General features: G+C 38.4%; 2 protein-coding genes and 1 long non-coding RNA gene across 3 annotated transcripts; 1 reads left to right on the top strand and 2 right to left on the bottom strand.

Moving 5' to 3' along the window:
- Positions 1-237: 237 nt before the first annotated feature.
- On the top strand, positions 238-9,906 carry LOC127010731 (uncharacterized). Its single transcript, XR_007763513.1, has 3 exons — positions 238-432; positions 781-952; positions 9,682-9,906. It is a non-coding gene; the product is annotated as an uncharacterized LOC127010731 (long non-coding RNA).
- Positions 9,907-14,162: 4,256 nt separating this feature from the next.
- LOC108025684 (translation initiation factor eIF-2B subunit delta) lies at positions 14,163-15,613 on the bottom strand. The gene is made up of 2 exons (XM_017096219.3): positions 15,409-15,613; positions 14,163-14,866 (listed from the first exon to the last, which is right to left on the bottom strand). Exons 1-2 carry the CDS (start codon positions 15,485-15,487, stop codon positions 14,163-14,165), a joined length of 783 nt encoding a protein of 260 aa, XP_016951708.1. The 5' UTR covers positions 15,488-15,613.
- A 3,053-nt stretch (positions 15,614-18,666) lies between these two features.
- LOC108025583 (uncharacterized) lies at positions 18,667-19,740 on the bottom strand. The gene has a single exon (XM_044093420.2). It carries the CDS (start codon positions 19,738-19,740, stop codon positions 18,667-18,669), a length of 1,074 nt encoding a protein of 357 aa, XP_043949355.1.
- Positions 19,741-24,280: the final 4,540 nt, after the last annotated feature.

Below are 24,280 nucleotides of genomic sequence, written 5' to 3'. Positions count from 1 at the left end.
GTAAAAATAACCGTAAATTATGCCATTATTAAGTATTATTTACATGCAAAGTTCACCAATTTATATTCAACATGTAACATTCAACAAAAAACATACAACTAACAATTTAAGACATGTTAACTGTGTGATGTTGTAAAAAAAAAACCTTAAATTAAGCAGTTATACAGAAATATTTAAATTTTACAATGGCCACGTCATCGAAAATATTAATTACAAATTAATTTCTTCTGTGGGTGCTTATAATTCCCAACTAGTTCTAGCTCGAAAATGCATGACCTGTGGGCTAAGGGCACTCCAAAAGTCAGTTGACCGGAAGTTCCGGAGAGTGTTTGTGTGTGTGTGTGTGTTAGTGCTAGTGCTCTTGGACAGACCAATGGACAATATGGAGGTGGCACTGGAGTCCAGGATGCAGTGCATCGAGATCCTGACCAGGTAGGAACCTTATTTAGGTGTTGGTTGAATATTTAAAGTCGCCACAATATATAAATCAACATGTAACATTCAACATCTTACATTCAACATGTAACATTCAACATGTAACATTCAACATGTAACATTCAACATGTAACATTCAACATGTAACATTCAACATAAAACATTCAACATAGAACATTCAACATAGAACATTCAACATAAAACATCCAACTTACAACATACAAGATATGTTTCTATTGTATAAATAACCTTAAACACGTAATTGTTATGCAAATTTATAAAGTTTACAGTTGGCCACGTCATTGCTAATGCTAATAACAAAATGATTTCTTCTTCTACTTCTAGCTAAAAATGGATGCTATGGTCACTCGAAAAACCAGTTGACCGGAAGTTCCAGCGAATGATTGTGAGTGTGTTGGTGCTTTTGGACAGATCACAGGATATGTATGGATAGATATGGAGGATATATATACGGAGACCATCGTTCAAGACTTCAGAGCATCGAAAACTTATTCAGGTAAGTACCCTAGTGAATTAAATATTTTTAGTTACCCCGTAAGCTTGATCAAGTGTTTTGAATCATTGTAGTATATATTATTTACTCTGCTTTCATTTTTGTTGCTTATTTCTTTGGTGAGATAGACATTTTTTTTGAATGCTTCTCCAAACTTTAGTTTACTATTTTCCACAAAAGAGTTTAGGGTCTCTAGTGAAACGCTGCCAAATTGCTGCCATGCAATGTTTTCCGATGTCTTTTCTTGCAAATATTTCTGTGAACTAATGCACACACATCAGCGTTCAAAAATTGTATAGAATTTGTCATTTTCATTCATTTATTTATTTATTTATAAAATCATTTTAGAAGGATTTTCTGTATTTATATCATTTGTCAAAATAAACAATCAGGTTAATCAACTATTAATTGATTATGCAATGCATACATGTACACAAATATATATTATAGATTATTTTCCCTGGCGAGCCAATATAAACAAAGTAATCTGAGCACACTCACAATAATCTTATTTCTATTTTAAATAGTATATAAGTTTTAGATAATACATTAAGCTAAGGATGTGTATTAATAGTATATTTTATTATTTAGTATTATAGTTATTTTAAGAAGTGGGGATCAGGTAAAGCAGGAAGTAAAAATGCCATTTCGAACATTAAAAGTTTGACATTTTTGTTGGGGCCATAAATTTTAAATGTAAAAAATGTGCAGATTCTAAAACTAGATAATTGGAAATTAAATAACGAGGGCACCGAGCAATTGTCAGCTAAAAATCCGAATATTTAGGTCGAAAAATGGAATACAGATTTTCTTTTATAATACGAGAATCAGATATTTGGAAAAATACAATTTAAAGAAATCCTGGAAGGGCTATAAATTAGTTAATCAAAAAATCGCAAAAACCTGAATTAATAAAAGCTTGGCATTTAGTTCCCAAACTAAACAAAAAATGGGTTACTTTTTCTGTCTAAGCGGGAACGTTTTTCGACCTAATTTCCCCTGGAAATAAATGGTGATCCAATGAAGTGACGGCTCAGACCTTTTTAAGCCTTCAATTCCCAGCGAATGCCAGTTGATTCCGCCAGTCGGCCATCAAACATTCAAGTGACAGTAAAGTGTATTTTCACACATGTCGCCCGATGGCCAAAAAGCCCACTTTCCCCGCCGTTAACCCATGTTGACCACCCTTAGCCGCATAATTTATGGCCCGACATTTATGGCTTTATGGCCTGCGTTTGTCACAAGAACTGCGCCGCCGAGCTCCGTTCAACGTTGGCCAGTTTTTAAACCGATTTTTCTCAACTCTTTACTAATAGGGAATGTCGCACAAGGACTGGGCGAAAAAAGGGATACACTGATTAGGCCTCCAGGATCATTAGTTACTGCTGCAGTGCGTCCTTCGTCCGCTTATCTTTCACTTTGCTGGCAATTATCTAGTCAATCAATTGATAAATGGAACTTTTACTCAGTCCTGTCCCCAATGACTGACTGAACGAGTTCCGGGGAAAAGTTGGGGAAGTGAAAAGGAAAGCCAAAGGGTAGAAAAAATCCAAGGAAAGTTTAGAGAAAGAGCCTGTGAAAGTGCCAGTTACCCTGTTTTAATGCCAAGAATATCCATTTCTTACTTTCAGCAGGATATGCTTAAATCATTCTGGTGCCAAAAATGTTTTACTATTTTAAGCATCTAAAAAATATTCTTTTAAGCAGCACATTATTGTCAAATTTTCTATATTATTTGGATGTTGCAAACCTTTAATTTCGAATAATCCCGAATTTATATGAAAAATCAAGACATTTTCTAGCACTTGGAAAATCAACTTCTAACTGTCAGATGTATATGCTTAATTCATTCTTCCACCAAAAGCGTTACACAAAAATTTGTTTTACTATCAGCATTCCCAGAAAAATATTCATATACGTAGTTTCTCTCTTTTTTAATTTTCCACGACATATACACTGTACAAACCTTTAAATTCTGATAGCCTCGGTCCAATATGACCGCAAATACCCCGTAGAAAAGGGGGAAAAAAGGGTCCCAGTTGGGGGAGTCGACTCGTCACTTGACAACGACATTAGGCGACACCCTTCAGTGCCTTTGAAGACGGTCTTCACCCTTTTTAAGTGCCAAATTATCCCCGATTCCTGGGCTGTTGCATCGCCTGTTCGCCTGATTAATTGCCGCGATATGCGGATCTATATATACATATATATGCATGGAATATAGTTTGCAGTCAGGGCAGTGCATAGATTTCGCAAATTAATGTTGACATGCACAATAAATTTCAATTCGAGCATTAGCATTAAATGTGATGTCACTCGATGGCTGTCAAACGTATGCGAAAATTGAAAATCCCCTTCCGCCATCTCGGCCACCGCCGATGCCCGGCCGTCTGTCCGGACCCTTTCGCCTGTCACTTTGGCCAAGGGGCCCATCGAACTGGAAAATTATTTGGTCATTATGTCAATTTAGTGAACGTAATGTGGACGGACACCACTGAAAACGCAAAACCCAAGCCGGAACTCCGGCCCGTGAAAAACAACAGCCGAGGCGGGGCGAAACATTGCAAAATGCAGTGGATATCTGTGTGGGTGTAAATAAATGCGACCGCGAGTGCATTATAAAATTAATTAAATTTTACAGTTTCGATGGCGCTTGTTTTTGCCACGCCCCTCGCCTCGCACACTTTGCGAAGCAACAAAACTACACCAATTCACTGCGGTGCGTACTTGTAGGCTGCGAATATATTATAAATCTTGTGTTAGAAATCTTGCGCTTTTAATTTTTTTATTTTGCATATATTTTTTAAACCAATCGACAATTTTAACGTGCAATAATTAAGTTTTACTAGACGCCTAAGACTTTATTAATCTTAGTTTCATGATCTGCTTGGCAAATTGAAAATTATTTAAAGGGGCTACACAGGGCCGTGAGATATATGCCTCTTTATTTCTAAGAATTTATGCTACGAACTCCTAACCCAGTAATGCTAATTTTCCATAAGTTTCCATCGGACAGGGGAATCTTAGATATTGCTTTTAAAGACTGCTATACTTCCACCTTTCTGGCGACGGTTGCCTACAAAATAAGCTTAATATACCAAGTGTGCGGCTTTTATTGAGGAAACATGTACAAAAAATACAATTTCAAGGGAAATTAATGATTTGAGTTTTAAAAATATTTAAAAAAAAAATTATAACACAAAATGTGGTAATATAAAGCTGTAAAACTCTTCAAAAATGTAAAGAATATATATTAAATAACTATTATTATGGTAATAAGAAATAATATCACTTCTGTATTTTGTTTTCGATCATGGATAAATATTATTTATATGTTCTTATTTTTCTTAGTGTACCCATCCATGCCTCTCAGCCACAACAAAGCCCCAAAAATTGGTGATAAGAAGCCAAGAACATTTAGTTCGTATGATGACTCATTTAATGATTTTGTTAGACAAAATTCTTTAAGAATTCCAAGAAATGATGATGATTAAGAAAAATATTTAGTTGCATAAATATTTTTTGAATAAAGATGAAATCATTATCATAAATAACAGCACAGCCATAGTTTTTTCTCATGGCTTTTTTCTCTCAGTGCGCCTAAGTAGTCCATCTCGTTTGCAGATTCAGAGTGGAAATTGTGTGTAAATTATGTATAATTAAATTTCAGCAAGGGGAAATCAACAGCTGCCACCGCTGAAGGATTTTCCCGCCTGCAAACGTTGGGTGTAAAAAAAAAACAAAAATATCAAATAGCAGCGGGTGCAATTCGACAGAAAAAATATTAAATTCGTTTTGCCAGTTAAGTGCGAGTTTTTAATGCTCCCAGAAAACAAGCCATACATAAAATGTTTTTTAAAAAACTAAATTTAATTTCCTTGAAACTTATATTACCATTTTAATCCCCTCATCTAGTTTCAACCATTTTGGCCCCGATTTTCCGACGTCACTTTGCACTAATTAATTTATCGATTTCGCATCGAGTGACGAACGCTGCCCGTCGAATCGGGTGAATCGGGTATTGCGTATCGGGTATCAGGATGCGGTACCGGGTCGACAGAAGTCATAAAAGTAAATATGCCTGGGCGTGTGTTAAAATATGTTTACTGTTTCAATTTCGCTGTGTGCACAAGCACATAAAGCAAATATCAATTACAGTTCTCTTTGTTTCGTCTTTCGCTGCCTTTTATTTCTCCGGTTTTTTCAGTCCTGCTTTTTGCCAATTTTTTGCCCTTTTTTTACCATTTTTTTTTTTTACCACTTTTTCCCTTGTTGTTTTTGCCTGCCAGCCTGGAAGGTATTATGCCAATTTATGGGCGTGGCATAGGCCTGGCATATCGATTATATCGCTAGTCGGAATTTCGAAAGATTGGATATCAGCGCCTAATTGAATTTTGCTTCAGAAACACAATAGAAAAGGGATACCTATTGAAAAAAATACATTTTTATTGACATATTATTGACACAAGAAATATGAATAATATTTATTTTAACAAACAGTATTTGCGTATATATTTGTGTGGAATATCAAATTTAAATCATGCACAAAATGAGAACGTAGAGCATTTTGTAAATCATAATTTGTGCTGCACAGCAATCCGAATTTGTTTTTGCCCTGGCTGCCCATTATTTGTTAAATTAATTAAAATTCAATAATAAAAATGTTGAATGCAAACTCTTGGATTAAAGCCATCGGGGGGCGTGGCGGATCGGAATGCAAATTGCAAAGTGGAAAATGGAAAATGGAAAATGTTTATTGGCATAAATAAATAATTGCTCACAAATGGTGCGCAATGGCAATTTGTTTACAAATATGATTAATAAACATTTATTAAGCGCTGTCTAAGCGAAGTCAAGCAATAATTGCATTAACATAAATGCGTGTATCCACATACATTTGTGCTGCCTCTGAATATTTGTTGATTCATTTTTTCCGAACACTTGATTTGTGGCTAATTATTCGGTAATTCGGAAATGGCATCGAATATCTTTTGTTATGAATAAGTTTTGCAAATTTATTGGTCCCTAAACAAAATTAAATAAAATTTCACGCATAAATATAAAACATAAAGCAAAATATATTGGCTGAATAATATTTGAAAATATTTGATTTAATCAATAAGTCAAGCACTAAAGTTCAGTAGTTTGACAAGTTGTCAAACGTGTGGACGACCTTTAATCAAAAATTTAAATGGCCCAAAGATTTGAGCAAAATGTAATTGGAAATTTATTTTGAACCGCCCCTTTGGGGGGCGTGGTCCACTGCCGGCGTGTGCGTGAACCTTGCTTTCGTTGCTTGTGTGCATTTGGCAAATAAACTGTAATTGTAAATAAACATAAATTTTAAAATTATTACCAATACGCCTCGCTTTATTTGCAACTTATTTATATGCGTGCTTTTGTTTTTTGTTCTTCTGGGGAACGGGAAAGAGACGAACAGATAGATACAACGCGGCATAATGGATACCGACACGCGATATAAATATTATTCGCTTTCAATATTTTTTATGCACTCTGCAAACAGAATTGACATATGAGTGCGCACTGAAGTGGGGCATAGTCGAAACGCTAGACATTTGGCAGTCAAAGAACTTCAAATATTTCACTTTTATATTTTAGTATAGCTTTGATAAGGGGTTACAATGTTTAAAGTGACCGAAGTCGTTTTTATTCATTTTTTAGTATTTTTCTGTACACAAAACATGTAGAAAATACCAGAAAATACTAAGAATTCAAAGTAATTTTAAAATATTTCAAATATACTAACTATTATAACTTAATTTTATTCAAACTACTTTTATTGTTATCCTTATAAATAGTTTTACAGTTTTCCACCGCCCGGATATTTAGTAATTTATTTTTATTTTTCCCGAGATAAAGCTTTCTTCAGGGTCTGATTTATGTCTCCTTTAGCGCATTTGTGATTCGCAATTATCTGATGAAATTCACGTTCCTTCTACGCCTTCTACTTGTTTTTATTATTTGCTGTCAACGTGGTCCGCTGCCACGCCCATCGCCCCCAACGCTTCTCTGGTATTCAGTATTTTTGTTCCGCTTTTTTTGTCGATTTTTTATTTATTTACTTTTTTTCCTGCCTTTGCCACTTTTGCGGATATCATAAATTGGTTCGGCGCGCGACATTTCCCATGTGGAAAATTGAAATGTGTTTTTTTTTCCGAGTTGGCCTAGAAGCCGTGGCCACGCCCACCGCCCCATCCGATTGGGGGGCGGAGAATGACGGACGGACTCAAGATGGCAGCTGCGGGAAAATTCGTTAAAGTCCCCGGGGAGGCGTCGCTTAAGAACTTGTTGATACTTAAAGTGCCCCTAAATGGGTTTACTTTGATGTACTTAAAGGTGCCCCAATTACTAGAATATATAGACGGTTACATAAAAATAAATATACATATACCTAGGTATTTCGAGGTAAATAAACGTTAGTTAACAGATCTTTTTGCTCTTAAAATTCCAGCCTGACACCACTCACCGGTATTTAATTTGTAAACCATGAGCTCATTATCAGCACAATCTATGTTTAGTATTTAGTATACATAATGCCATTATAAACTACAAAATGTTTAGATCAAATGGTGAATTTTGTTCAAAACAATTAACGAATTCCAAGCCCTTGCAGAAAACATGACTGAACGAGCCGACCAAACGTTGGGTGAAAGTGGGAGGAAAATGAAGGGCGCAGAGGAAGTGGCAGCCCCGGTTGTCTCCTCCCAGAGCGCCACCCCCTGTTACCTTTCTGCAGCCACCCCCAGCCCCCCTAACCACCCCCCTGCCCACGCTTTCCGCGCATTTTCTCACACGCTCTAATTAGTTAAGCGAAGCGTGGGGGCATGGTCATGGGTGGCGGGCGAAAGGGGGTGCGGTTGCAGCTTACCAGTGGTTGCATCTTTTGTTAGAGCGCCAACGCTTTTCCCGTTGCCAGAGCAACAAAAGAGCCCAAAGGTTGGAAAAGGCTTAACCCCTTGGGGCCACTTAAATTTGCATAATTTGTTGACTTGAAAAATATCTAGAATTTTATAATTTCATTGAAGATGCCCAAATAACTATGCTTGAATAATAAACGTTCGTATATTTTACGGGGAATTAAATCTTAGCTAGTTTTCTGGCATTAATATTTAGTAAATTACAAGTATAGGTTCAACAGAAATAATTTCTTTTTAATAACAAATGCATTGCTAAATGCATTAAGGGTGCTTTCCAGGAACACTGATTTCCAGCGATTTTAGTTTCAAAATTAAAACAACTATTACTTTAAAGGTAAGTTAGGCAAATACTGTAGACCAGCTTTAAGTGAAGATTCTCTTTTTCAATAACTACAGATACCCAAAATAATTTTATTCAAGCAGCAAAGGGTTAAGGGAAGAGGGCTCTTCAAAAAGTGGTTTTCAGGGGGGACTGGTAGTAAAATTTTTATGCGATTTTCTTTTTATTTTCACAATAATCGCAACAGCAACAGCCGGCAAGAGGAGCACTCGATTGCAGGGACAATGGCAAGGGGATTGAGGCCCGGGGGAGGGACAGAGGATCCGGCAATATGCAACTATATGCAACTATATGCCCAAAACTATGGATGCAGAGGCGGCAGTCCATCTGGAAAACCTGGCAAGTCGCAGCCCCACCCCCCATTAACCCGCCCCTGGAGCGGTAATTAAATTGCAGCTGGCTTCATTGTTGGCGCCTTTCGAGAGGAGGGGCGAGTGCACAGATGCCCAAAAGCACCTCCCACCCTTTTTTGGGTCCCCAAGAACTCGCAGCCCCTTTATCAGACTGCAGCCACTCATAGGAATGGTCCCAAAAATGTCCAAGTTTGCTCATTAAATTCGGCAATTTTTTTTATTAGAATATTGCATTCAGATAAAAATCCTAAACATTTAGAATTACTCCGGATTAGACTCCCATCTAAGCATATGTTTCAGCCATCTTGTCAACATTTCAAAGCCCTTGTCGAGGAGGCATCGTGAGGAAGCCATTTGCCGGCGAGAGGGCCGAGTGCATTTAGCATTTCAGCTTGCCGAGATGTTTGTTTAAGCGAAGCTCGAGTTTCCCACCGTTTACATGGAAATTATTGTCCGTCCATTTGTCTGATTGTGGCAGATTTTAGATTTCACATTTCCCGGACGGACGTCAGACAGTTGGTGGTCGGTCTACTAGCCCCCTTTTCCACCGTTTTCCCCCACGTTTCCACCACTTTTCACTCCTCGAATTAGTTGAGCGCATCAGTCAGCTCGATTGCTTTTGCCGGGCAAAGAGGTTCTGGGCCAGATTTTCAATGCATCATCAGCACTATAATTATCGGCATTAGTTGGCCATGGAACAGTGGGGCTTTGTGCCAAAGGCGACGCCATTTAAAGCCACCCATAGAGGGCCAAAATGGGAGATAGGTTGTTAGAAAGTTAAATAAATTTTAGAACGCTTTAGAAAAATCTTAAGTCTCATATTTAGAAGGTATATATCTTTTAATATTTAAATAAAATATTTTGTATTTTATTCGTGCTGCTCTTTCACTTTGAGTAATTATATTAAATATCAGAAATATATCTTCGTTAAAAAAAATACTTACAGGACTTGAAACCAGTCTGGAAAATAGATTAAAAATTTAAATAACAAAAAAACCTTTACCGTACTTCCTTTTTTTAGTTTTTATTATTAATTAAGGTATTAAATAAAAAAATGTTTAAAATATAAACTATTTAAGGTCTACTATTTTTCTTTTCAAGAAAGCATAAATACATTTAATTTGGCACTTTTGAGCAATGTAAAGCGTATGCGTCCCACTGTGCGGCTGGTACAATGGGAGCGGCAACAAAAGCGTGCGCCTTGGCCAACATTTGACCAGACTCGGACAATACAATGATGCAGATTGCCGTCTCTGGACCTGGGACACTGGACTACGCAGCAAGGACTCCGGACTCAGGACTGCCAAGCCCGGAGCTCAAGGAGTGCTCCTGCGATCTGGAAAATGCATTTCGAAGGCAGCAGGTCCACCGCAGCTACCTACAATGGCCACAAGCTGTCGACAGGCAGCTCATCCTGCTGGATGCTCCTTGTCCTCCCAAGTGCAGCAGCAGATACAAAGATACAAAGATACATATGTACGCCAGTGGCTGGGAATACAATTGGATACCTGCGGTATGTGCCAACCGAGTGCGTTGATAGGACTGGGTGTTCCCCAACGAGTGTTAAGCATTTTAATTGCTGGCATTAATTTAGACATGCAGCATTTATTCACCAGCCAGCCAATTGCAATCGCAATCAAAAGTGCCTTGGCATTATAAATATGCCCAGACTTAGACTTAGTGACTGGCGAAGTGCACACTTTGTTGGCTGCTCTCTGCAATTGCCGTTTAATTAGAACACTCTGGCCATTCATTTTTGTAAATTTCGAATAATTTGTGGCCATGCTTAGCCGAGCCGAATCGTTTGCCATAATGCATTTGGCCATAGTTCAAGGGATTATAAGTTATATTTTCCCGGGGGAAATTTCGCCCAAGAAGTGGGCTGTAAGTATCATCAAATGGAACAAAGATTGTTCATTATATTTTTAAAACTATTATTTAATTATTTTCTTTTCAACTATTAAAATAGATACATTTTTTTTTTAAATATATTCCTTAAGAAAAATGGTATTTTACTAATGAAAATGGTAGCGAATAATTCCATGCATTTGTGACTCCAATTTGTTTTTCAATTCATTTACAAATACGAAAAATACCACAAATTATCCTTATTACATTTTATTTTTTTATGTATTATACCACATTTACTTTTTATGCTATCATAGATAAAAATCAACTTCTTGTATTTAAATAATGTATTTAATTTAATGTCTAATATAATATATACAAGCAGAAAAAATCCTCTTTAAATTTTAATTATTCTTAGTCAAAACCTAAACAAAAAAATTATAATGTCTCATTTTCGGGCTGGTTTCATTAATTTGGCCTTGCGGAATTTTGCTGATTTGCTGCTGCCTATTACTGCAGCTGCTACTGCAGTTGCTGATGCTGCGGGCAGTAAAACTGCAGCAGTCATCATATTAAAATGCAATTATACAATTGCTTTTGTATTAGCACCTGCCGCCACGAGCCCCCTGCAAATCGCCCATTTTTGTCGCACTCGTGCATAATTTATACCGATTTATGTGTGCCCGGTGGGTGTGTGTGATTTGGCATTTCGCAAATTCATAACGAGAGATGCATCAAGGCTGGAATTGCGCCAGCCATGCCATCCAGATATTTTGAAAATAATTATATTCCTTATAACCAGAATTTTTATCATTTAGCTGGACGTTTTCCAGTCATAATTTACCCCTTTAGTCAGGGAACACTATAAAGGCTCGAGCTTACTGATAGCTGCCACTAGGTGGCGCCAGGCCTCAGCCAAAAAGTAGGCAATGTATTTTGGCCAACAAGCAAAGAGTCAGAGGAAGACCGATGGGAGAAGGGGAAAAGCCTGCAGTGGGGGGCGGTGAAAGGGGCTGGGGAAAGCAGGGAAAGTGCACTGAAGTTGCCGGCACAAAGGCGGCGGGTCAAGGGGGCGTGGCCCAGGGCGGGCGGCTGGTTTCCCCCGGAGTTAGGACCAACTTTAGCACTTGGCCCGCCCCCTCATCCTTGGCTTTCTCCGCTTTTTTGGGCATTTTAAGCGTGCAAATGTTAAGTTGGTATTTCCCCCGCAGCCCCTCAGCCTTTTTCATAGAGAAAAACTTGAAGTTGGCGGCGTCGTCGCCGCCCTTTTGTGCCAACTTGACAAACTAAAAATGAAAAAAGTTTCCCTGAGCGGCGCCTTTTTCAATATCCTTTTCCCCACAGAAAGAAAGGGGGGGGGGGGGGGGCGGATCGGGGTCGAAGGTGAAGTAACATGTAAGAAGGCAGAAGCCATGACGACGACTCGACGTATTGATTTTGATTTTGGCCCGCCACTCGAGACCTACCTGCAATCCAAAATCCGGGGGCATCGAGCTGGGGATGCCCAGCCGGCTGACTTTGTGCCGCGGATCCCGAGGATTTGCCGCATTAATTGGCAATTAGAGGGGCACTTCCCTACCAACCGATCCCAGCAGTCGGATACGTATCAATTACGCTCGCAATTAGAGTATTGCCATTAAGTCTTCAAATTTGTTATTTGCTCAATTCAACGGCATCTATGTTTCCAGATTACAAACAATTAAATATGCATTTAATATGTTTTTGATTCATTTATTTACCTGAAGTACGGCTATCCTACATCCACTTTACCCTCTTCTTAAAATGCTATAAAAAATTAAAAAACATTTTCTTCCAAGTAACTTCTTCTTAAAAAATAATATAAAATTCCATCGTATTTATACATGCCATCCACAGCTTTCTTTAACCTCTTTGACCTCTCGACCCAATACAATGCTGCCTTCTTTATCTAGCTAACCAATCATCTGGCCTAAATCATTCAGCCAGCCGAAGATCTCGGCTTGTCCAACCTTTAACCCAAAGCAATTAATCGGCGGAAACCGGTTAGCGTTCCCCTCAAATCTTTGAAGATCTGTAGATACATTTCTGAGAACCTGACAGCGCCAGAAGTTCAATTCCCCTGAAAACGCGGCTTCTCTTCGCTATTTATGCGTAATTTGCACAAATTTCGGGTATTGAAAAAATAAACACAGACGACAGGAGAAAGCGGAGAAATGAAGAGGCCACCGTGCACTGAGAGAAAGTATAGGAACTGACAAAATAAACAATATACCTACCTACAAAAATTCAAAGTATAGAAACATTTTTATTCATCTTTATATCTTCAAATTGCTTATTATTTTTTTATTTATATTTTTTATTTTCTGTAAATATTATATCGAAATATTTTTATATATTTTTTTTTATTACCAAAACATTTTTGTATATTAATTAATACTTATTATCAGTTTTTTTTTCTGTGGAAATTATTGTGAAACATTTTAATACAAATCTTAAGCCATAAAAAACCAAAAACATGTACTTATGACTTATACTTGGTTATATTTTATTTAAATGCAATTTATGTTATAAAAATCTTCTTTATTGAAAATAAAATAAACTACAATCAATATTAACATGAGTAGTTTAACCATTTTATTTATTTTTTTTTTTAATTCGTTGTATCTACTTGTTATGAATTAATAATTTTATAAATTAAAAAAAAACGTTTAAATTAACCTAGAATTTTTTTTGACTCTCCTGCACGCGTCACAGTCCTTTGAGTCGGTTTTTGGGACCGACTCACGCTTTATTTGCAGGTTTCATGGACGGGGCAGAATCCTTGAACTTGCCACAATCGGCGGCAGGATATCATGTGCCCATATTTCGTCTGGCCCCTGGTGGCCTCTTTATTTATTTATTTATATAGAATTGTGCGCAAGTCGTTGACTTGGCCTAATCCAAACCTTTTTGCCCCCGCTTATCAATTGTTCTCGAGAAGCTCACAAAGGGAAAAGGGATTTTTCAAGTCGCACCATTTTGTTTTACGTGCCGCGCGAAAAGTTTCAGGGTCAAACGTTTATACAAAACACCCCCACATATATACACTCGTATACCTTTTGTTCTTGCCCAATTTGCCATGAAATATGGCAGAATGAAATTTAAAACCTCTTCAAGATATTCAATTATTTGCCCGCTCTCCTTTGTTCTCGACTTTTCACCTGAAGAGTTCAACGAAAATGTCGCTGAAATTTAATTGGGAGAAAAAGCACTGGAATTTAATACACTTGAATTATATAAATTTATAGAAATGTGATGAAAAAAGTGCAAATATTCTCCTTAAATTATTTATATTTAAATTTTTTAATTAAAAAAAATCGCAGAAGCTATGTTAAAAACTATATACTATATTTGCCATTAAGCTAAAGTTAGAAATAAGATAAAACCCAAAGTAAACCATTGGTTCACTTGGTTTTCACTTGATATGTTCTTTTTTAATTTAGGTTTAAAGTAATAGTTCTTATTCTCATTTAAATATTTATTTTTTATTTATTGAATATTTTTTAAGAGCTATTTTGTTTTTGCCATTAGCCTAAGGTTGGAAACAAAATAAAACCAAAAGTCCCAATTTCTTCACTTGGAATTCACTTGATATTTTCTTTATTTCATGTGGGTTTAAAATTATAGCTCATAGTTGAAAATCATAGGATTTTCCTTAGTTTGTTGCACTTAAAAAAATAAAAAAAAAATGCTATAAATAGGGTTTAATAATGGATTTAGTTGGCGATTTGGAAGCGTCGCCAGATGCGCTGCAACCGCGAGTCGGAGGCGGACTGACCAGCCTGTGGCTGTCCCTCGCGGTGATAGGGCTCTATGAAGTTGACCGCGGACTCCGAGTTTCGCTGCTGGCTGGCCGACTGCTTTTTGACGACCTTCCGCTTCTGATGACGCTTCTTCTTCTGGGTACGCTTGTGCACCCGCCGGTGGGTCTTCTTGACCTGGTTCTTTTTCCCAGCCAGCTTTACGCTCTTCAGACGGAACTTCCTGGGCCACTGGGATACCTTCTGCTTGTGGGCCTCCAGTTCCTGGGGCTCCAGCTCCTCCCCGACCTCTGGCAGATCTAGGCGATCCTCGACAGCTCGCCCTGTCATGGTCATGGTCACCGGTATATCCTCATCCTCATCATCATCGTGTGACTCCTTGGAATGCCTGACTTCCTGGAGGGCGCGACCCGTACTATTCGAAGAGGGCGTGGTCGTGGTCGTGGTGTAGGTCGTTGTGGTGGGATATCCAGTGGGCGTGGTCGTCGTCGTCGTTGTGGTCGAGGGCTGCGTGATCACAATCACATTGTCGCTGGGCGGCTGCTGGAAGAGGCCCCGCATCAGCATGAACTTCTTCATCAGATCCCGGCCAGAACCCACATCCTGTGCGGCCGGAATGCCGGAGGCGCTGCGTCCTTGGACCCTCGGGAGGCGGTAGGCTGATTGGCAGAAATTACAAAGGATGAGAAGGTAATACAAGCTAGCAATTAATATGTTTTCTTAAATCATTTTTTTTTTCTTGATTTTTTAAAGACCTAAAAACTGTTTTCAAAACATGATTATAATATGAGTATTTCATTTAAATTATCCCAAAAAAATATCATTCTATAACAAATATTTTTGAAATTATTTTTTGCCTATATTTTTGTAAATCAGGTATCTGTAAAATATTTTCAGGAATCAAATATTTTAATACTGTATACTTTTCTGGAAAGAAATTATGGAATATATAAAGTTTTTTTTCTTTAAATATATTAGGCCTCTTGAATTTTTTGCATATACTGAGATTGTTAATTATAATACTTTATAAACTAAATATGAAGAAAAAAAGTTTTTTATTTCATAAGGAAATTTAAGCAAGTTTTTTTTTAAATTACTATGTAGGCTATAACATGTGAACTTTATTAAAAATTCTACATATAAGTTAAAAGTAAAAGTAACCATGAATTATAAACTTGTTCACTAGTGTATCTGAACTCACCGCTTCTTCGCGCCTCGCAGTGGGCCAGAATGGCCAGAAGGACGGCCAGAAGTGCGGATGTGTGCTGGTGGATCTGCATGGCGCCGGGGTTCCTGGGGCAGTGTTCGGCCTGGGATCGCAGACCGCCGCTCTTATAGCACCTGTGTGGCAGGCGGTGCAATTAAAAATTTCACCCGCCCCAGAGCAGAGCGGAAAGGAGAGTGACACATGTTGCGTGCCGGCCCCGATGACATGCAATTATTGGGCGGCTTAGAACGGGAAGTCGACTGTCGGCTCTTGACGGGGAAAGTATCTCTGGATACGCCCAGACAAGCCGAGATCTCTCCGACCGCCGGGCAGTAAATCAAATCTAATAAACTCGACAATAAACATGCGTTCGCATAAATCTGCACTGGCCAAAGGGGAAAAACTCGAGGGCAAAGATATTCCGGGCTGTATAAATAAATAAACGAACTCGTGTCCGCCCGCCCCAAAAGATACAGTTCGGGGTAAAGTAATAAGTGTAAATTTACATTTCATATTTAAAATAAGCCAAAAAATTATTAAGGAACATTTCTAATTTATTATAGCAATTAAAAATGTAATTAAATGATTTTAAAGTATTCATCCAGGAAAAATTGAGCATTTTAGGCAGATAATTTTCTAATTAATCAACATTCTATTCAACAAAAAATTATATTTATATTTTAGCTTTATTTCCTGCTAACCGAGCACTATTTTTTCCACCGTGACAGTACTGAATTTATTTGCCTGCACATATTTATATTACACGACCAGTATCTGTGGCATAATGTAGCTTCCTCGAAGGATAGTGTCGAGTGCGTGAGCCGCACCACCAGGCAAATAACTTTGGCATAATTCACTTAAATCTTTTTGTTTTAATCTTGAAAAGTGTTTCCCACAAAACTCTCGCCAGCACGCACACGCAGAGCTTTCTGACAGGCAAAAGATACAGAGTGCCGGGCACAAGATACAAGTTACAAGACACAAGATACAGAGCACTGAATACGGCATACAGAATACAAAGATACTTGTCTTCGTGTGTCGGTGCTATTTTGATATTTCCCAGTGCCCTGAGCCCTGACGCCCGTCTGGCGAAATGTTTTTCCGTAATCATCCAGAGTGTTGTGTCAATATCTCGACGTTCCCTCCAACTTTGTATTTACTACAATCGTTATTATTTCTACTGTAACACTTGGGGTCAAGTGGAACTTCGAGCTGGAAAATCTATGAGGGGTGCGGGGAGCTTTGAAAAACAATTGCCAAGGCGGTTATGTTTCACATTTCTTTTTGGACCACTTTTAACTGGCAGCCAAACAATAACTTTATTATATTTTTCGGCCCCAACATTAAAAATTAGCAATATTGTATAGCCTATTAAATGACTTCTGGTATTATAAAATAAAAATTACTGGCCAACTGCAAGAATCAATTAAAATCCTTGCATATATATTGCTAAAATATAAAAAAATTTGAAGCTATTTTGATGGGCAAATTAAGAATCCACGAATCAATCATAATTTGCATGCGTTTTTCCCCATTTTTGCATTGCTGAAATTCCATTTATTCTGGCCGTTCAATCAATAATTTAAATTGGTCCCTGTGCCTTTGTGTGCTCTAGGAACACACTCCAAACTGAAGGAATTCCATCTTGGGTTATTATTTTGCTTGCATTTCTGATTAAATATCTCCAAGTGTCTGTGGCCCTCAGAAGAAGTGGAAGCCAGCCGATGTTTGACATAAAATTCAATTATAGAATTTTCTATTAACTTAAAAGCTTCTTATATTTATTTAATTTGTTGTTGGTGATGTGGAAGGTGAGCCCGCATCTATCTGTTATTATTATTAAGTTCCCGACGGCTGAGAGCCCAGAATGTTGCCATCAATTAGCAGCACAGACACACACTGGCTGGGGGAAAACTCGCACTATTTGCCATCTGGCCTTTTCTTCGTTTTGCTCCGCAAACATTTGCCACATAATTTGACAGAACTTGCAGGCACACCAGCCCAGGCCCCCATGAAAAGTCCATATTTTTGACTGATTGAATTGTCTTGGCAGCAAATTAAAATTGATCCAGTTAGCGCATCTATTTCATAGAGTCTTTCCCTCCGAGCTGCGCCAACTTTTTTCCCCGACCTCATGTAAAATGTTTATGGGTAATAAGCGAAACTCTGCTCGCAAATTGAAAAGTTTTCCTTCCGGCCAATGGAAAAACTTATCAACTTAATATTATTGGGCCAGCGGAGAGATGAGGAACTCCGCGAAAAGAGTTCGCTGCATTCCTTAACTCAAACAGATGGGTTCAAAATAATAGTTCTAAAAAAAATGGATTTTATTGGTGCCGTTTTACTGAGAATTAATGATGGTAATAATTTCACTATTGAAAAAATGTAGAAGAAATAAATACTCATTAAATTGGAATTGCAAATCAAATGAAAAGGAATTTATCGAGAATTTTAATTTTAATATTTAAATTTGAGTTTCACTTATAAAACAAAAAATGTTTAGTAATAGAGGAAAAGGAATTTATCGAGAATTTTAATTTTAATATTTAAATTTGAGTTTCACTTATAAAACAAAAAATTTTTAGTTGTTAGAGAAGAATGTGGAAATAAATAAATACTTATTAAATGCAAAATTATCATTTTAAATATATTACCATTATTAACAAAACATATAAAATAGCATTATTTAAGATGACTCAGTTGAAATCAGAATGTATGATAAGAAATAGTTTAAACGTAAACATTTTATTTCAATAAAAAATATCACATTAATTAATTATAACATTTACATTTTATATTTTCATATTTAAATTTATTAAAAACAGCAATAAAGAATATTTAAACAATAAAATCCTGCTTTTATCACCTTTTTTGCCATTTTTAGTCACAAAATTAAAATATACCTACCAATCTTTCCCTACTTAATAAATGTGTGAAATGATTCTAATTTTTTAGACGCAACTGTACTACGAAAGAAATATATTCTGGTTTGCTCTTCGCTTAAAAATATACAGACAACTTGGGCTGGTAAGGATTACTGGGCTGTCAGTGCAATTGATTTCAATTGAAGTTGGTCACTCGGCTGAGATTAGTAAAAAATCTGAAGAGCTAAATTGATTTAAAACTTATTTATAATACAGAAATATAAATATATATATATTTTTATGCATTTTATTGAGTTTGTGGTACAAAAAAAAGGAGTTTAAGTCTAGGGGTCAGAGTGTGCCGCTTGAGTTTCGCTTCCCACGGTGGTTACCTCCTGAGGTACTGCACCCGACGAATGTTCTGGGCCAGGGACTTCAGAGGTCGCCGCCTGACCAGGGGACGCGGCCTCAGCCGCTGGCCCAGCAGACCGTAGCCGGGTGAGCCGGCGGTCGAGTGACCCTCCACCTGGCCCTGATCCAGAGCCTCGTCGGCCTGCTCCGCGTCCTCCAGCTCCATCACATCCAGCTCGGGGGTCAGGCCGAAGGCGGAGATGTCGTCCTCCTCCAGCTGATCGTCCTGCTCCCGGATGGCCGGCGGAGGTGGAGGCGGCGGCGGCGGCATCGGCATCGGCATCGGCATCGGCGGAGCAGCTGGACTCCTGGCCAGCTGGCGGTACATGCGGAGGTTCATCGGGACATAGCGCACCTCGCTGCCAATGGTGATGGGCACCAGGGGCACTCCCGCGACGGGACTATAGCCGCCACCCAATCCCGCATAGCTGGCACCCAGGTCGCCGCCGTAGAAGGCCGCCTCGTTCCAGCCAAACAACTCCGGATAGGAGAGGGCCGGAGATAGACCGTCGTCCTGTCGCTTGCGGAAATACTGCATCGGCAGTCCGGCCGGATAGCCAATTGGAGCCCGGATGAAGTCCGTGGTCCGGGTGCCCGTCGTCGTCGTGGAGGCGGCCGGCGTGGCCGTGGCATTGGTCACAATGTTATTAGTGTTAGTGTTGTTGATGCCGCCGCCGCTGCCGGAGCCCAGTCCAGAGATTAAAAAGACCGTGGTGCCACCGCCGTTCCTGAAGAAGTGTCTGCCCTGGTTCCGGAGACCCGGGTCCTCGGCCCGCCGCTGGGCAATCTGCGCGGGACTCAGGCCACTGGTCACCAGGAGCACCTGCTCCAGGTCGTCCAGCAGGCCATCCTGGCCCACATCTAGGTTCACATAGAGGCCACGCGGCTCGGGTATCTCCTGGTCCTTCTCCTGCGGCTGCGGGAAATTGAAGCCCCCCAGTAGCTCCCTCAGGTCCAAGGGGATGACCTGTCGCGGTGCCATCCTGGCCAGGTTGATGGTGGCCAAGAGGAGGATTAGACGGAGCAGATGACTCTTCGGAGGATTGGGCATTTTGCTGTGGCCTGCGCCGCTCTGGCCAAACTGTGGTTGCTCCTCGGCAATTGGCAGACTTTTATAGCACCAGCTATTTTTGGGCCCACCCAGCAATGCTCCTAATGAGCCACCATTTATCCGCGGCTTATCACAGATTTTTCGCGATTAAATCCATTAATCTCACTTCGTTTCGACTTGTTCTCGACTCGCGGACCATATCTTTTCTTGGCCCTCCGCGCGTTTTTTACTCGGCTTATTAGTTGGCCAAAGAGCTGATGTTAATTACACGAGCCCTACGATAAGGCAAATTAATGGGGAAAGTAGAGTCTTTCTGCAGCAGGCAGATTACTCGCAGGTTTGTGTATTTATCTATGTATTTTATAGATCGATTTTACTTTATATACATTTTTTTTGAATAAAGAGAGAGCGTGCCCCAGTTTCCATAAATATTTGTAAATTTAGAATATACAATTTTTGGCCTTGGAAGTAGGTTCTATGGTTGGATATTTTTAATATTAATATTACGATAAAATCATAGGATAAACAAATAGTTTGTTAAAAAAAAAATATGAGAAATATATTTTTCATTTATTTATTTATTTTTTTATTAACTAATTTTTTTAAAATTTATTTATTTGTTCATTTATTTATTTATTTGTTTATTTAAATATTTATTTGTTTATCTGTTTTTTTATTTATTTTTTTATTTATTTATTTTTTTTTATTTATATTTTTTTTATTTATATTTTTCATGTCTTTCAATAAATAATCTAACCAACTTAAAATATTTTAACCCTTACTTTGCAATTGGAACTATAGACTACAAGGTATTTGTGCAATTTATTTTAAGTATATCTTAATGTTTAGCTATAATAAAAATACTTATTAGCCTTTTGGATTCCAATTGAATAGCTTGCTCTCAATGTTGTCTCTAGTCATATTAAATGCTCCTCGTTTCCTTCGCTTTGGCAGCCTGATTCAAAAAATGGATGGCCATAAGTAGAAGCAATATGCATTTTGGAGTAAATATTTCAGAAGTTCTTTATGTCCACTTTCATTTAGCCCGATGCAAGACAAATAAATATTCTGTTGCACTTATTTTTCGGGCATTTTCATGCTCGCAGATCTTGGCACCTCGGCCCGTCTCTTTCGCGCCCTGGCTGGCCGTCTCTTTCTGGCACTCTGCTGTTCCTTCTCTTTCCAACACTGGTGTGTTTGCGGCCGTGTGTTTGTGTTTGGCCCAATGTGTCAAAGTCAACTTGGTAAAAAGTTTGCTTTTTATTATTTTGTTGGCACTTTTTGAACCGCTTTTTGGCTGCATCTTCCTTTCTGTTTTTTTTGTATTATTTTTCTGTTTCTTGCCCAACTATTGCTGCTTCTTGGCCAGATGCTCTAGTTATTTTACAGGCAGTGCGAAAAAAGAAACAAATTCATGTACATAAAGTGAACACTTTAGAGAGGGAACTATTAAAATTTTAAAATATTAAAAACTAAAAAAAAGTTGGCCCTTTTAAAATATTTTAAATCATTTTTATAATTTTTATAATTTTTTTCAAACACTTGTAGTTGAATTTTTGAGAGTGCTCACTGTATATACTAGGTGGGCAGCAGTGGGCTAAGAATGCAGGGCCATAAGGCGATTTTTAGCGATTTCACTTCTGCCCAAAGGCTTTTTTCCGGCAATAAAAATTTAAGTCGATTTTATGTTGCAGGTTTCTGGGATGCTTAAGCGGGCTTAAGGTGTCTTTTTTCTGGCCAAAAACTCCTTGCAAAGTTGCAGTTGCCTTTTGTTTTTGTCTGCACATTTTTTTATTTGCCAAAATTACACACAAAGTTTCATTTCTCTGGCGATTTTGTTGTCTAAGGTCTGCGAGCCATACGAAAGAGATAGCGAAAGTCAGCGGGAAAGAGACGGCCCCAGAGACGGAGCGAAAGAGACGGCGCAACTAAACTGCTCAGAGTTAATGGCATCGTCAAAAAATTGGAAAGGTTTATTTAAATTTCAACTTGTTTCGAAAACGTTTAAAAAGTTTTGCGCTACTAACTGACTGCTGATAACAGAGAAGCCTTCCCCTGCTTAACCCCCGCACTCCAGCAACCCTTTTTCCCATCCCTTAACCCACTTATTTTCCGACTTCTTTGGCAGCAAAGAAAACTCCTCCGCCCCATTTTCCTGTCCCGAGGCCAAGTTAAAACAACTGACAAAAAGTTGTTGCCTCCGAATGGCAACGAATCAAAGGGGAAATTGGAAAGTGGAAAAGCTGGCGGGGGAAAATCAAAGGGGAGGCCGTGACAAAATTAGCACAAAATATTTTATTTCTCAGCCAGACAAGATGGCAATGAAATGGAAAGATCCGACCAAGATGGTTAATAAATGACAAGTGAAAGTGGCGGGTTTGACAAGGGGATTGGGGTGACTTTTGGGGGCCCTTTTCAGATAAATTAAAGAGATGTTACTCATTGTGTCACAAAGCAAATAAAAATAATCACAAAGTATTCAAGAAATAAAGGATTGGCATTTTAAGTGATTATAAGCTTCCGAGATGTTCTTTAAAACACGAAGAACCAAAGCTTAGGTGGTAAAAACTAATGACAGCATACATTAAAATTATAATAATGAACGGGTTAAAATTTTCTTATATAAATAAATCAAAAATTTAATTCAAGAAAATACGGCTGTTGGTAAGTAAATATTATTCCCAAGCTGGAAATAAAGTTCCCTTTTACTTTGAATATTTTTCGAGACATTTATTTAAAAGGAGTATTACTTTAATCTTTGTTAAATTAAGAAAACAGAATAAACTACATAGGAATATTTATATACAAATGTATTGAAAAATAATATTAAAGATAATATGTTTGTTAGTCATTAAATATTTTTGTAAAGCTGGAATTAAAATTCTTTGTTAAATATTTTCGGAAAATACATTTGAGTTAATAAGAAAAGAGAATAAGTAAAATAAGAATTTTACTTATAATTATTTATTAAAAAATATTATTAAAGAAAATATGGTTGTTAGTAATTAAATATTTCTCCAAAGCTGGAATTAAATTTCTTTGTTATTTCAAAAAAAAAATAAATTACATAAGAATTTTAAAATTTATAAAAAAATTATTTAAGGGAAGTATGTTTGTTGCTAACTAAATTTTTTTCACAAACTGCAAATCAAGTTCTTAGTAATTTTAAATATTTCTCAAAAAACGTATTTAAGTTAATAAAAGTGAATGGAATTTCAGCCAGTCAGGCTGCCTTTTTGGTGGTTTGGCTCCGTCTATTTATCCACTTCCACTTGCATTCCCTGTTTTAGGTTCACCCCCATTTCCCCCGCCCTTTTCCGCACCGATTTTCCGCTTTTCCCACTTTTTCTGGCTCGCCAATGAATCTGTCAGTTTTTCAAATATCCCCAATGCCATTGTGCAAAGTTTCGAGTGGCAGCCACTAATATTGACAGCGTTCAAATGTAGAACAAGGGGGCGGTGGGTGGCGCTCCTAGGGGGGTGGGTGGTGCCCCAGCGCGCGCGGCTGCCTTGCTGGGGGGGCGGCGGACGGTGGGTGGTGGTGCTGTGGTGCTGTGGAAACGTGCCTGAGCACGTCTTCTACTTAACTTTGTTAAACACAAATCCTTTGGGCAAAGAGTTGCTCCATCCTCTTCTTTTGGGCCACGCACACGCATTAGGGGGCGGTGGGCGGTGGGCAGTGGGCAGTGGGTGGTGGATAGTGCCCGGGGGGCGTGGTCGGCGGACGGACCAGCAGACATAATCGCATAAAGATAAAACAGTTTAACAGTCGCAATGAACAAAGGCAACTGATGGTTTCATTTTTTGGCCAGCAGAAGGGGACCAAACCATTCAATTGACCTCCCGCTGATTTCCATGGGCGGCAATGGGGCAGGGGGCGTGGCTCAGGGGTGGCTCTAAAAAAGCTCAGACTGTTCAAACAAAGATGGCCAAGGGCGCTCGTCGCACAAAAATCTGTCAATTATTTAAATCGCCTGGCAAAAATCTTGGCCAGGTACTCACTGCAGCAGGAAAAGCCCCCGGGGTGGTCCCAAAAATGGATTTTACACTGCTGTGTTTATAATGGGAGGGCACTGTGAGAAAAAGTGTACGAAAACTATTATTACAGACCTTGAAATACCTTTAATATACATAAAATTTAGTTAAATTCATGAAAAATATTTAGAAATACAAATAAATACATTTTTACCATAAGTAAGCTTTATCTTGGGTAAAAATCTTTATATAAGACATTTCAGAGACCCTTATTTTTCTTAGTGCACAAGCAACTCAATACACACATTTTAACTGCTCCAGAAATATCCTATGTCTGCTGGTAATTAAAATTAAAATAAGCCCTTTGCCAGGCATTTTGGGGAGGCAGACAACCCTGGTTTAGGGTTGTCAGGCGTGTGTCTGGGTCAAAGTCGTCTCAGTAGGGCGAATCGAAATCGAAACTCAAAGCGCCGAAACGCGAAATGTGAAATGCTCGCAAATTAAAATAATAAATCCGGCGAATTAAACTCGGAACTCGTTAAGGCCGGGGTGTCCGCGGGATGTT

This window comes from Drosophila biarmipes, chromosome X (assembly GCF_025231255.1).
Source record: "Drosophila biarmipes strain raj3 chromosome X, RU_DBia_V1.1, whole genome shotgun sequence".
Taxonomy (NCBI): domain Eukaryota; kingdom Metazoa; phylum Arthropoda; class Insecta; order Diptera; family Drosophilidae; genus Drosophila; species Drosophila biarmipes.
Note: the sequence above shows the minus strand (reverse complement) of the source record. Positions and strands in the feature narration are given on the sequence as shown.